Here is a 12,079-nt window from a genome sequence, read left to right as displayed (position 1 = left end):
TCAAGACCTTGATGTTCTCATAGAATCTGACCATATTGCCACATTTAACCCATCCAGAATTTCTGCTAGTTATTCCACATCAGAAGAGTCTCATTTCTTCCTGACAGCCTGTGATGTCATCGGGCTGCCTGTGGTCCAGCAACAGCGATGGAAGAATCAACCCGTCGACCATCTACACTTGAACGCAACCGGTTCACCCAGGACGGCGCAAGTGTTCAAGGTATGAGCAGACTGGCGTCTCTGATACCCTGTTTGCAAGCTTGTGCTAACTTCACGAAGATGATGGTCGCATTGAGATCGATCTAGACTCCAAAGTCGGTAGGGAAGTCTCCAAATTGATTCCATTTCTACACACGGAGAAAGTTCTTCAACCAGAACAGGAGCTTCCGGGCGCGGATGGATGTGGCCTTGAGTTGAACATCGTCATTCAAGTCGTTGGCAGTCGAGGCGACGTTCAGCCGTTCGTCGCATTAGGCAACGAGCTCCAGCGCCATGGACACCGTGTGCGACTAGCTACGCATGGTGTTTTTGAGAGCTTTGTGCGCGACTCTGGTCTAGAATTCTACTCCATCGGGGGAGATCCCTCAGAGCTGATGGCCTACATGGTGAAGAATCCAGGACTAATACCCCAGATGAAGTCCGTGCGATCCGGTGATATCCAACTCAAGCGTAACATGGTAGCTGAAATCCTAAAGGGCTGCTGGGGCTCATGTGTTGAAGATGACTCGGTGACCATGATACCATTCGTGGCGGATGCGATTATCGCGAATCCACCGAGCTTCGCCCATATCCACTGCGCCCAAGCACTTGGAATCCCTCTGCATATGATGTTTACTATGCCGTGGACGAGCACAAGATCGTTTCCACATCCTTTGGCGAATCTGAAGTATTCGACCACGGAGCCGAAGATGGCGAATTATCTTTCTTACGGGATTGTGGAATGGCTAACATGGCAAGGGTAATAGCCAACTACCCTGCAGCGACTACAATTGCTGACTTCACAATAGCCTGGGGGATGTTATCAATGACTGGAGAAAATCCATTGACCTAGAACCTATATCCGCCACAGAAGGTCCCCGCTTAGCAGAAACCTTGAAAATCCCCTTCACCTATTGCTGGTCTCCGACGCTGATGCCGAAGCCGAAGGACTGGCCGGCGCATCTTGATGTCTGTGGCTTCTTCTTCCGCTCGTCTCCCGACTTTACGCCACCTCCAGATCTTGATGTCTTTCTCAAAAATGGCCCTCCGCCTGTGTACATCGGTTTTGGGAGTATCGTCATCGAAGATCCCCCAGCCATGACTGCAACCCTTGTCAATGCGGTTAGGGCCTGGGGTGGCCGTGCAATCATATCCCGCGGCTGGAGTAATCTCGGTGAAGCGGAATCGGACGATCAGATCTTCTACCTTGGGGATTGTCCGCACGAATGGCTGTTCCAGAAGGTCGCCGCAGTCGTACACCACGGAGGAGCAGGAACCACAGCATGTGGCCTTCGCTTCGGAAGGCCCTCTGTTATCGTGCCTTTCTTTGGAGAGTAGGTTACTGCGCTGCCAATTTCAAACATTTCTTTACTAACATGTGACAGTCAACTATTCTGGGGAAATATGGTTGCTTCACGTGGGATTGGGCCAATGCCTATTCCTCATCGATCTTTGAACGCGGAAAACCTAGCAGAGGCCATTCGTTTCTGCTTGCATGCCGATACCCTGTCGGCAGCTGGGGACCTTGCCCGCGAAATGAGCAAGGAAGATGGAATTTCCGCAGCCGTCGCATCCTTTCATCGAAACTTACCTGTTGAAAAGATGCGTTGTCAGTTTCTCGAGTCGGAGCCAGCTGCGTGGCAGTTGAAACAAAACGGGAAGCCCGCTGTGAAGTTGTCCAAAATGGCAGCCGGAATTCTGGCTGAGAATTCGCGAATTGATTCAAAGGACCTCAAATCGTGAGAACACACGCCCGATCCAGTGATTTAAACTTGCCAATGCTGACACATGCCGAATCAGATATGAAAGTAACTCAATATACATTCAAACTCAACGATGGGACCCTATCACGGGTGGAACATCGTCTCTACTGGGGATGTACAAAGATATTCTCACGGCATCAAGCGACGTTGTGATCCGACCTTACAAAGAATTCAACCGCGCTCGTCAACAAAGCGAGCCTGAGCTGGTAGTTATTGAATCTACGAATCCCCAACAATCTACTACCGAGTCTGGACCTGTCGCAGGCTCGTCGCGGAAGCCGAGTGAAATGACGGATGAAGAATGGAAGGCCACAGGAAGGGCAGTGGGCGGATCCGCCAAAAGCGTGGGGAGAATCATCGCATACTACTACAAGGGCGTCCTGGTTGATATACCCGGCGCAGTGAACGAGGGTCTAAGGGCGGTTCCCAGGCTCTATGGTGAAGAGGTTAAGGACTACGACAACATCCGGGATTTCAAGTCTGGAGTTGCTGCAGCGTCGGACAACTTTGCACATGGGTTCTCGCATGGAATCAGCGATATCTTCCGACAGCCTTACGAGGGTGCACAGAAAGAGGGCATCATGGGTGCAATTAAAGGTTTCGTGAAAGGACCTATTGGAATGGGCACCAAAGCCGCATCAGGTTTGTCACAGAATCGCTTCAATCATTATTTCAGTCATGCTAATGGTCCTACTACAGGCGCGCTTGGCTTGGTAGCCTACCCAGGGCAGGGTCTAGCCAAGAGTCTGCACTCTGCGATTCACTCCAAGACACGAAAGCAGCTCCTCAAAGCTCGATTGAAAGAATCGGAGTATTTAGCTAGACAGTCGGCTAAGGCACAGTCAAGCTGTCCGGATATCCTGGAGGCATTTGATGCCCACCAACGGTAGCCGCTGACCTCTCCGAGCTCACCCTCTCTAGGGCTAGGAGTAAGGTTGCCTAAATAGAAGACCCGGGGATTCCAAGTCCATATAGTTCGGTCTTACTGCCGAGGTCTCAGTCCAATGTTGTAGCCCCGCTTTATACTGTCCGAAATAGGCTCCCTAACGCGAATACGCGATGATGACCCCTTATCACCACCTTTCTTTGTTTCTGTTCATTGCTCTTGTTCTTATATATTCCCCTCAAGTCTTGACTTTGCACAGTAATCATTGTCAATCATGTCGTACAATGGAAAACTGTTCCCTCAGCCAGCAGCGGGGTATACCCAATCATTTTGGCGGACCCAACCCGATCCCCTCGACACCCACCAAACATCGCCTGATCTGCCAAGTGAAGCCGATATCTTGATTATCGGCGGTGGTTATGTCGGTGCCTCCGCCGCATATCGACTGCTCGCCGAAAACCCGCAAGAACCCGCCCCGCGCGTGGTGTTGGTTGAGGCCCGCGAGCTGTGCTCTGGCGCCACCGGGCGCAATGGTGAGCGGACCCCACACATGCCATCTGCACATGCAGAGAGACTCACTATCCCGTCCTTGGCTTGTTAGGTGGTCATTTGAGACCGGATATATATGCGGCGACTGCAAGGTTTACTGAGCGCTATGGTGTCGAAGCCGCAGCAGAGATCGTGCGCTTTGAAATCTCGCACATGAAGGTAATCGAAGATCTGGTTCGTAAAGAGAAGATTGATTGTGATCTTACCTTTACTCGCTCATATGACATGTATTTCGATGAAGAGGAGCTCAAGAAGGCGAAGGTCTTCTACGAATACTTGGTTGACCAGGGGTTTGACTTTATGGAAGATGTCAAATACATGTCTCGCCAGGAGACACAGGAAGTGAGTTGCAACGAGCTCAACCTGTGATGCATCTTTTTTGCTTCCATTCTGACAATACCTTCATCAAGACGGCTCATGTCCGAGACGCGAAAGGAGGCTTCAGCTTTTCAGCAGGACATCTGTGGCCTTACAAGCTCATTGCGCATCTCATCCGCGTTGCCATCTCGCACGGTCTAAACCTGCAAACCAACACACTGGTCTCTGAAATTGGAGAATCACGTACTGCAGAGGGCTTCTGGCCTGTTACCACTAGTCGTGGTGTGATTCATGCGCGCAAGATCATTCTCGCGACCAATGCATTCACCGGTGCTTTGGTCCCAGAATACTCGAAGGCCATCATCCCTTGCAAGGGCATCTGCACACAGATAGCTGCCGCGCCTGGGGCACCGCACCAAGAGTTACCCGGAACGTATGCGATACGATATCACCCTGGGGCATTTATTTACCAGATCTCGCGGAACGACGGGTCCCTCATTGTCGGTGGAGCGTCGCATCTGTTCAAGAAGGACAGAGAGCAGTGGTACAATAACCCCGATGACAGTAAATTGTTTACAGTTGCAGCGGATCATTTTGATGGCTATATGCAGCGGACATTCCTCGGTTGGGATGATAGCAAGGCGGAAGTGAAGCACGTTTGGACCGGAGGTTAGTATCAGCCCAAGAAACTCGATCCGATATTACAGACTTGTTGTGCTAATCTCTGCTTGCTTATGGTTCTAGTCATGGGATATAGCGCAGACTCATTGCCTCATGTTGGAAATGTCCCCGGTAAGCCGGGACAGTTCATCGCCGCAGGCTTCAATGGCCATGGTATGCCTGTGGCATTCTTGTCTGGAAAGGCTGTTGCAGATATGGCACAGACCTCGGTCGCCTTTGAGGATACTGGTTTACCAAGATTGTTTAAGACCTCAGAGGCTCGATTGGAACCTGTGTTTGATGATATCCTTGGTTGACTTATTTCTGACTGAGCGAAGTGAGCGAAGCAGCTTAACTGCTTGTTACTCTCCAGATGAGTATCTCAGAAGTGGACTTTGTGTTGTCTTGAGTGGCAGGAACTGCTCCCTCCTTGGAAGTATTGGTATTCATCTAAGCCTACGTATTCTTGTAATCGAATGCGAGGAGTATCGTGGGCAGTGCGCAGTTCAGCCGTTGTCTCCTCGGTCAATACGGTTCCTATTGGGACTTGAAGTCCCCGTATAACTTTGACAATGCGATTGAACGACGAACGCTGACAGACGGCACTAGAAAGGCCATCTATGGGATGCTGGTGTGATTTCGAAGTGGGCAATTTACTCAGCTCAGGCCCTTTATGGCAGTGGCTCTAGCGTCCATGGGTTTCGGTCTCAGAGTCCAGGCCAGAGCGTTAAATTGGCTATTATTTTGGCTGTGCCCGGTGGATACCTGGAGATATTCGAAGCTGCTGTTGATACTTTGAAATACTGCAATCTATCACCTTCCCTAGGAATCGCTTGACATGCAGTGGCACCTATAATGCAAGCACAGTCTTGTTTCCATATCTGCCATAATCTTTCACGCAAATCAGGGTATATTTCGCTCTGCGTAGATTGGTAACATGACCATTCAAAGACCAGAATCAACAGGAAAAACCTTCATCAAACCATCAACACCCAGTTTATACAACCGACTCCTTGAGCGCAGCATTCTCCAGAGCCTTCAAAGACCTCTTCTCCTTCTCAATCCCATTTCTGCGCTGAGCAGTATCACACAATTCCAAATTCCCACATTCACACTCCCCATCCCTAAGCCAGCGATAAGTAATACTCCACCGCTTCCCCCTCGGCCTAACCGTACCATCCGGCAACGTATCATTCTTCCTCTTCCTAATCCCATGAGTCCAATGCAGCCTCGAATCACCACTCATCTTCATCATGCTCCTCGGCGACAAATCGACCTCAATCCGCCGATCGCCCTGACGGAAGACCATCATAGCCGGCGCACCGAGCGATAACGCGTAGAGCTGGTCATAGGGCTTGTGGGCATCTACGTGCGGAGGGATGCCCGCGCCGGGAGGATAGTACTGCAGACAGACTTGGTCTGGGGCTCTGTCTTCGGTGGTTGGGATGAGAGGTTTGAGCCAGGAGGGGAATTCCTTGTATGGGATTTCCGGGTCTATCCCGAAGGTTTTATAGTCGAAGCTGTAGCCGTAGTGTAGTGATACGCGACCTGGTCGGTCTGGCCATTCTAGCTCGTTGGTGAAGATGCTGATGAGGTGTTGCTCGTGTTCGGCGGTGATGAAGTTTTCTTCCCAGAATATTCCGTGTGGTTCGCTGGGCAGCTCTTGGAAGTTGCTTCGTGTTTCCATTTCTTTTATTCACAGCCTTTGTTTACAGTCGATGTCGATTTAAGTTGACTGGAAGCTTTTTGCACGTGGTGACGTTCAAACTCTGATTTTGTGGATTTGTGTATTGAATACTGGAATTGTTACACTTGCCAATACTACACCAGTAATAATGTTCACAGCAGAGCGTTTGGGGCTGTATTCTTAAATTACACACCATGATCAGGATGGATTTCTCAGACTGTAACTAAATACGGATGGTATAGCAAAGCGTGGTATTACATTAGAGATACATAGAGTTCGTCATCTCTCTAAGTCGAAGGTCATCGTGATACAAGCCCAAAAAGTGAAAATACCAGCCCGAACGCCATCAGATCATCGTGAACCGTGAAGACAAAACCGCGAAGACAAAGTATAGTCCAGGCAATCAAGTAGCTTGGTAAACCTTGAAGCTGCCAAACTCCCAGTACGCTGTAGCGAAACTAGTAGCATTATCCCGCACAAATGCTTCACAGTTGCCAGGACAGCTACTTTGTGCCGCGTAGTACTTTTTGGAACCCGCCCAATCACCACACAACGCAATATTGGCGACGATACTTTGATTCTTGAAATGGGAAGCGATGTCACAATCCGTGCTGGGAAAGTCCGCAAAGGCTTCGCCCCAGGTTGACGGGTCGGGACTTCCCGAGGTGACGTCGGATGGGATCTTCGAGCGAGCCCATTGCCACACGCGAATACCAGCGTCACGAAGCTCCATGGCATAGACCTAAAGTATCATTATCAGTACACTGTTTCCAATTTTCCAACTTCTTCGGATTGCAACACCGTTGACGCCGGACGGTTGGGATATCAGTACTTACTCCGCCACCCTTGCTATTGAACTCAGGGCCATAGGTACCCTCTGCTCCTTTCACACCACAACCTGCATTCGAATTCGACTTGTAGTAACAGTCCTTGTCCGCCACTGCGCCGGTCTCTTTCCGCTTGACGCCCATAGAGCATCCCTTGGAGGTATGAAGAGTAGACTGGCTTCCGAATGTGCCAGCGTTCGTTGCCTCCACAACATCAATCTCTCCGTGCTCCGGCCAGTTGCTGGGGTCTGTCAGCCACAAGGCTGGCCAAGTGCCACATCCGTAAGGGGTATGGATGATGTCGAAGATAAAGAGACCATCGGCGTATGTCTTCTTGGACGTGATTCGCACAGATTGACGTCCATTAGCTGCCTCCGAGCCATTGTATTTCGTGTCAACCTTCAGCACGGCAGATGTCTCAGTAGCATATGTCAGGTTCATCCATTGGGATGCAGCCCGGTCGATATATCTAGTCATGGGTCAGTACTTTCACTTGATACATGATGTGTGACCTACTGAACAAATCCGTGGGTTGGGTCAGCGGCTGTGAAGTATTCAAAATCATCAAAGAACGATGATCCCGAGTAGCTGTCTTTCAACGTGTAGTTCAGTTTTGAGTAGTTGGGGTACCGATTGGCTCGCACTCCTAGCACGGAACCGAGAATGATGGCCAAAATCACCGCAACTATCCCAATTGCAACGAGTATCTTCTTCTTTAGGGACCATCCCCGCGGGTCCCATCTGGAGTAACGGTCTTCGTCGTCTTCGCTCCACGATCCAGACACAGGCGGGTACTTATTGGTCTCAGTGGTCTGTGGGGGCTGACTGTGTAGTAGCTGGCTTCCTTGAGACGCCTGGGGCCCATTTTGAGCATAGTATGTGTCCTGCATCTTGGCCGGCGGTCAATTGGTAGGTTGTATATCGCCGTGGCAAGTAACAAGGCAAGAATCACCACCGGGACAAGCGATTGAAAAACACAATGTTGAGTTGAAGATGGACCTCGAGAAAGATTCAGGTGCAGGATGACAGAAAATCAAAAAACACAACAAACTTGATGCTTTGCCAGGCTCTGACGACAGAACCGGAAGGTGGAGGCCACGCGTTGGATAAGTGGAGTGGGGCGATTAGGAAGGGCTGCGTTCACTGCGATCACCACTGTTTATGAATCTTATGAATCTGAGATATGTAAATCGGATTTACTTTCTAACAAACTGCATCCGGTTCAATGGGTCGGACGGTAGAAAGAAATCTGGGCGGATTTTACAAGGAGAGTTGAGCGTAGGGATGACCAAGTCCTTGCCTATGACGAGGACTGCAATATGTGCGTGTAGATCAGCTAAATATAGTAACAGCTGTAGGTACGGAGTACAGCTGCACAGATACACAGTACACAGTACAATAAGATATCGAATATATCTATATTGTACATCAACAGAGTTGTTGCTACACAAAAGGCGTTCATGCTTGAGAACGAGTGTTCGCGTGGTCCAAATGACAGAGGCAATCGAGCAGAAGTTGCCCTGGCAACCACACTATGGATGGAATGCTACTTGCGTAGGACGCAGTGTCGCAGTACACAGTACTGCGTAGGTAGGTACAGATATGGCTGATTAGAAGTGAAGAGATTGCTAATTAGGTTCAAACTTCAACTGTACTGACACTACAATTGAGCCCTCCTACGTACTTAGTCCAGTGTGCGAACCATAACCCGTTGCCCTTCACTTAGAGCTGCGACACTACTTTCTCCTAACGCAGATCAAATGTCCCTTCCTCAGAAAGCACTTCCGACAGATTTGTCATAGGAACGGGGCGGCTGGCCTAATGGTAAGGCGCTTGATTTCGGTTTACAATCTCAAGAGATTGCAGGTTCGATCCCTGCGTCGCTCATTTCTTTTTCTTTTTTGCCACTTCACTTACAGTACGCAGCATCGTAGTCATTGCAGAGGCGCCGGATTATGATTGTAGGGAGACAGTCGCAGCAATAGAGCTGTAGACCAAACTTCGGACACTTCACCTCCTATCCCACCTTCATGTCCGACCTCGCGAGATCTGATCTGCCCATCCGAAGTCGCCATGTGGCTGGCGCCTTGAGCGTATTCCAAAAGAATTCAGCAATCCAATTCGAATATACGGAGTACAACCTGCCCGATTGATGGACTGTGACAGTGGAAGGCGAAGCAATAGTTGACTGACTGATTAAGGAGAAAAATAAAAAAGAATGAGCGACGCAGGGATCGAACCTGCAATCTCTTGAGATTGTAAACCGAAATCAAGCGCCTTACCATTAGGCCAGCCGCCCTATTGATGTGGTAAGCATCTGGCCTTATAAATCAAGAGTCTAATTGTCAGATGCCAACCCATCAACCACACCCGCTATCCTGTTGATACCGACACTTTCCATCAAATCCTAAGGTTATTAGATCCTGTTTGTCATATCTCGTTCTGAATAATGAATATGGCAAGAGCTTGTCAAACTAACGTTATTCTGATTTTGGTCACGCACCTATCAATCTACCTACCTTCATTGTGCTCATCCCAGAGTTCATTGAAGAATCTAGCAGCAAAGCCAAAAGGGTATCATTGCAGATTCACTCACCTGGGACTACCCCCGCCCCCCCCCCCCATAGATGGTTTTCACCGGGCTTTTTCTTATGCGTATAGGTATATCCTTTATTGTTTTTTATGTGGTGTAGTGGGAGAACTGCTCCAATAACCCGATTAACGCCAGCATCGCCGGGCCCCGGCGTCGCGAGCAAAGATGAGATCGTAAATTTACATATCCCGACAATGACAAGACAGCCCACCTCTCTGCAGGTGGCTTCTTGAACCATTTCTCCATATGCTCCCCGTGCGTTCATTCTAGGTCCATGCCGCCATCGCATTTTTCCCTCTTCAATGGTTAACAATTATATACTGCGACTGTAGCAAGATCCCTCAAAACAAGCGCGCCTTTATATAATGCCCGCTATTGAGCCGTATGAACAATGCTCATGCTTCGCACTGCGCGAATAGATTATAGCTTGTGGTAGTTTGTATCCGAATGGGCTCATCGCTGCCTGCTTGCCCGGACTGGCCGGACTCCTGGTGTTTTGACATATATGGGTTAGCAGGCAACGATGCTCCGCAAGAACCGAGTTCTGGGAGGGATTCCTTCATGCATGGGCTAAAGACAACGATGCTGCGCAAGAACCGAGATATGGAATCGTTTGCGCGCGGGTCCAGCACCTCAATCATGAATATATCAAGATATACTTGAATATGTGAATCGAACGGAGTTCGTCCCTCGGCTTCAAGAACATACACCGTTGCCTCATCGTAGCCTAACGGTAACGAGAGCTTCTGGAGTATTTATACTCGAGGCTTGCTCCTTGTCGGAACTTTCTTGTACCGCTTTCACATCTTTCTTCATACCTTGATACCTATCTAAGCTTTATCGGTACCAAGAAGCTCCTTGTGCCATCTCTAAAACTTCCAACCAATCTCAACACACAAAAAATAACAACCTTCCAAATGGCGACCCGATATCGGAAGGGAATGAACCCTAAGGTCCTCGAGGATCACTGGATCCGGTTAAAGATCGAGGACGCCGATACCAAACGCGAGGTCGAACGTTGGATCCGACGGATCCACGACCTGGTTCAGCCGGCTTTCGCGGAGCAGGGGATCCCACCGGACGGGCTGCTCGGGCAAAGCGACGCCCGCAGGCAGCTCAAACAGCGGATGAGGGACGACCTCTGGAAGCTGCCAGTGCTGACCGAACAGCGGGAGGAGGTGATCGTACCAGCGTTGTATGACCTATATCGCGTCTTTCGCGGCGCGTTTTCCCGTGGAGTGAGGGTCGCGATGTCTCGTGAACTGTGCCGGCGCGAGCTCCAATGCCAGCTCCCACCACACCCACCGCCACGGCCCCCGCTCCAGACATGGAAACCCTCACTCCAAGTCCAGGGGAAACGCGCAGCGGAAGAAGTGATACAGGTCATACAAGGCTGGTATGACTTCCTCCTCCCGCTGCTCGGCCAGCACTGGCAGCTTTCAGAGGTCGTCCCTCATGCGCTGTTTCAGCTGCCTGCGGGCGTCGCTTTGCCCGAGCAGCCCGTCCGGTGGGATCCCCTGCTCCGCGAAAGCCGGCTGTACCAGGTTGTGGATCCGTCGGATCCAGCGTTCGACCTCGCGTTTGGTATCGGCGTCCTCGATCTTCAGCCGGATCCAGTGATCCTCGACAGTCTTGGAGTCCATGCCCTTCCGATATCGGTTCGCCATTTGGACGGTTGTTCTTTTTTTTTTTTGTACTGAGATTGGTTGGGAAATTGTGAAGATGGTACAAGGAGCTTCCTGATGCCGATGAAGCTTGGATAGGTATCAAGGTATTAAGAAAGATGTAAAAGGTGAGAAAGGTGAGAAAGGTGAGAAAGGTGAGAAAGGTGAGAAAGGTGAGAAAGGTGAGAAAGGTGAGAAAGGTGAGAAAGGTGAGAAAGGTGAGAAAGGTGAGGGAGGTGAGAAAGGTGAGAAAGGTGAGAAAGGTGAGGGAGGTGAGACAGGTGAGAAAGGTGAGAAAGGTGAGAAAGGTGAGAAAGGTGAGGGAGGTGAGAAAGGTGAGACAGGTGAGAAAGGTGAGAAAGGTGAGGGAGGTGAGACAGGTGAGAAAGGTGAGAAAGGTGAGACAGGTGAGGGAGGTGAGAAAGGTGAGGGAGAAGGCGAGGGAGGTGAGAAAGGCGAGGGAGAAGGCGAGGGAGGTGAGAAAGGCGAGGAAGGTGAGAAAGGTGAGGAAGGTGAGGAAGGTGAGGAAGGTGAGAGGAAGTTCAGAGAAGGGGCAAAGCCTCGAGTATAAATACTCCAGAAGTTCTTGATACCGTTAGGCTACGATGAGGCAACGATGTATGATTGAGGTACTGGACCCACGCACAAACAATGCAGGTGTATTCCTTCCACATCTCGGTGCTTGTGGAGCATCGTTGCTTGCTAAGCTGCTAACCCATATTACATAGGTCGAAACACCAGGGTCCAGGAGTCCGCGGGCCAGTCCGATCAGGCAGCGATGAGCCCATTCGGATACAAAATACCACAACTACAAGCTATAATCTTATTAATCTATCCGTGAATTATTCGCGCGGTGCGGGATAGATATACGGCTCAACAATAGCGGCCATTATACAACTAAGGGCTCGTGGGTTGTTGATGTTCGGGAAGTTCA

General features: G+C 50.1%; 5 protein-coding genes across 5 annotated transcripts; 3 read left to right on the top strand and 2 right to left on the bottom strand.

The window, feature by feature from the left end:
• Window positions 1–147: 147 nt before the first annotated feature.
• Window positions 148–2,851, top strand: N7515_007760 (putative sterol glucosyltransferase; the record flags this gene model as incomplete). The annotated part of the gene is made up of 5 exons (XM_056668504.1): window positions 148–220; window positions 280–958; window positions 1,008–1,532; window positions 1,584–1,937; window positions 1,999–2,851. The coding sequence occupies 5 exons, from the start codon at window positions 148–150 to the stop codon at window positions 2,849–2,851; spliced, it is 2,484 nt and encodes an 827-aa protein (XP_056518334.1).
• Window positions 2,852–3,121: 270 nt separating this feature from the next.
• N7515_007759 (NAD(P)/FAD-dependent oxidoreductase) lies at window positions 3,122–4,691 on the top strand (the record flags this gene model as incomplete). Its single annotated transcript, XM_056668503.1, has 4 exons — window positions 3,122–3,380; window positions 3,449–3,738; window positions 3,807–4,383; window positions 4,459–4,691. 4 exons carry the CDS (start codon window positions 3,122–3,124, stop codon window positions 4,689–4,691), a joined length of 1,359 nt encoding a protein of 452 aa, XP_056518333.1.
• Window positions 4,692–5,371: 680 nt separating this feature from the next.
• N7515_007758 (uncharacterized protein) lies at window positions 5,372–6,061 on the bottom strand (the record flags this gene model as incomplete). Its single annotated transcript, XM_056668502.1, has 1 exon — window positions 5,372–6,061. One exon carries the CDS (start codon window positions 6,059–6,061, stop codon window positions 5,372–5,374), a length of 690 nt encoding a protein of 229 aa, XP_056518332.1.
• A 403-nt stretch (window positions 6,062–6,464) lies between these two features.
• On the bottom strand, window positions 6,465–7,778 carry N7515_007757 (glycoside hydrolase family 16 protein; the record flags this gene model as incomplete). Its single annotated transcript, XM_056668501.1, has 3 exons — window positions 6,465–6,803; window positions 6,898–7,357; window positions 7,405–7,778. 3 exons carry the CDS (start codon window positions 7,776–7,778, stop codon window positions 6,465–6,467), a joined length of 1,173 nt encoding a protein of 390 aa, XP_056518331.1.
• A 2,620-nt stretch (window positions 7,779–10,398) lies between these two features.
• Window positions 10,399–11,716, top strand: N7515_007756 (uncharacterized protein; the record flags this gene model as incomplete). Its single annotated transcript, XM_056668500.1, has 2 exons — window positions 10,399–11,139; window positions 11,261–11,716. The coding sequence occupies 2 exons, from the start codon at window positions 10,399–10,401 to the stop codon at window positions 11,714–11,716; spliced, it is 1,197 nt and encodes a 398-aa protein (XP_056518330.1).
• Between the last annotated feature and the right edge of the window lie 363 nt (window positions 11,717–12,079).

This window comes from Penicillium bovifimosum (assembly GCF_028826915.1).
Source record: "Penicillium bovifimosum strain IBT 22155 chromosome Unknown utg000006l_segment0_segment0, whole genome shotgun sequence".
In the NCBI taxonomy this organism is placed as follows: Eukaryota; Fungi; Ascomycota; class Eurotiomycetes; order Eurotiales; family Aspergillaceae; genus Penicillium; species Penicillium bovifimosum.
This window is presented reverse-complemented; position numbering and strand designations above follow the sequence as displayed.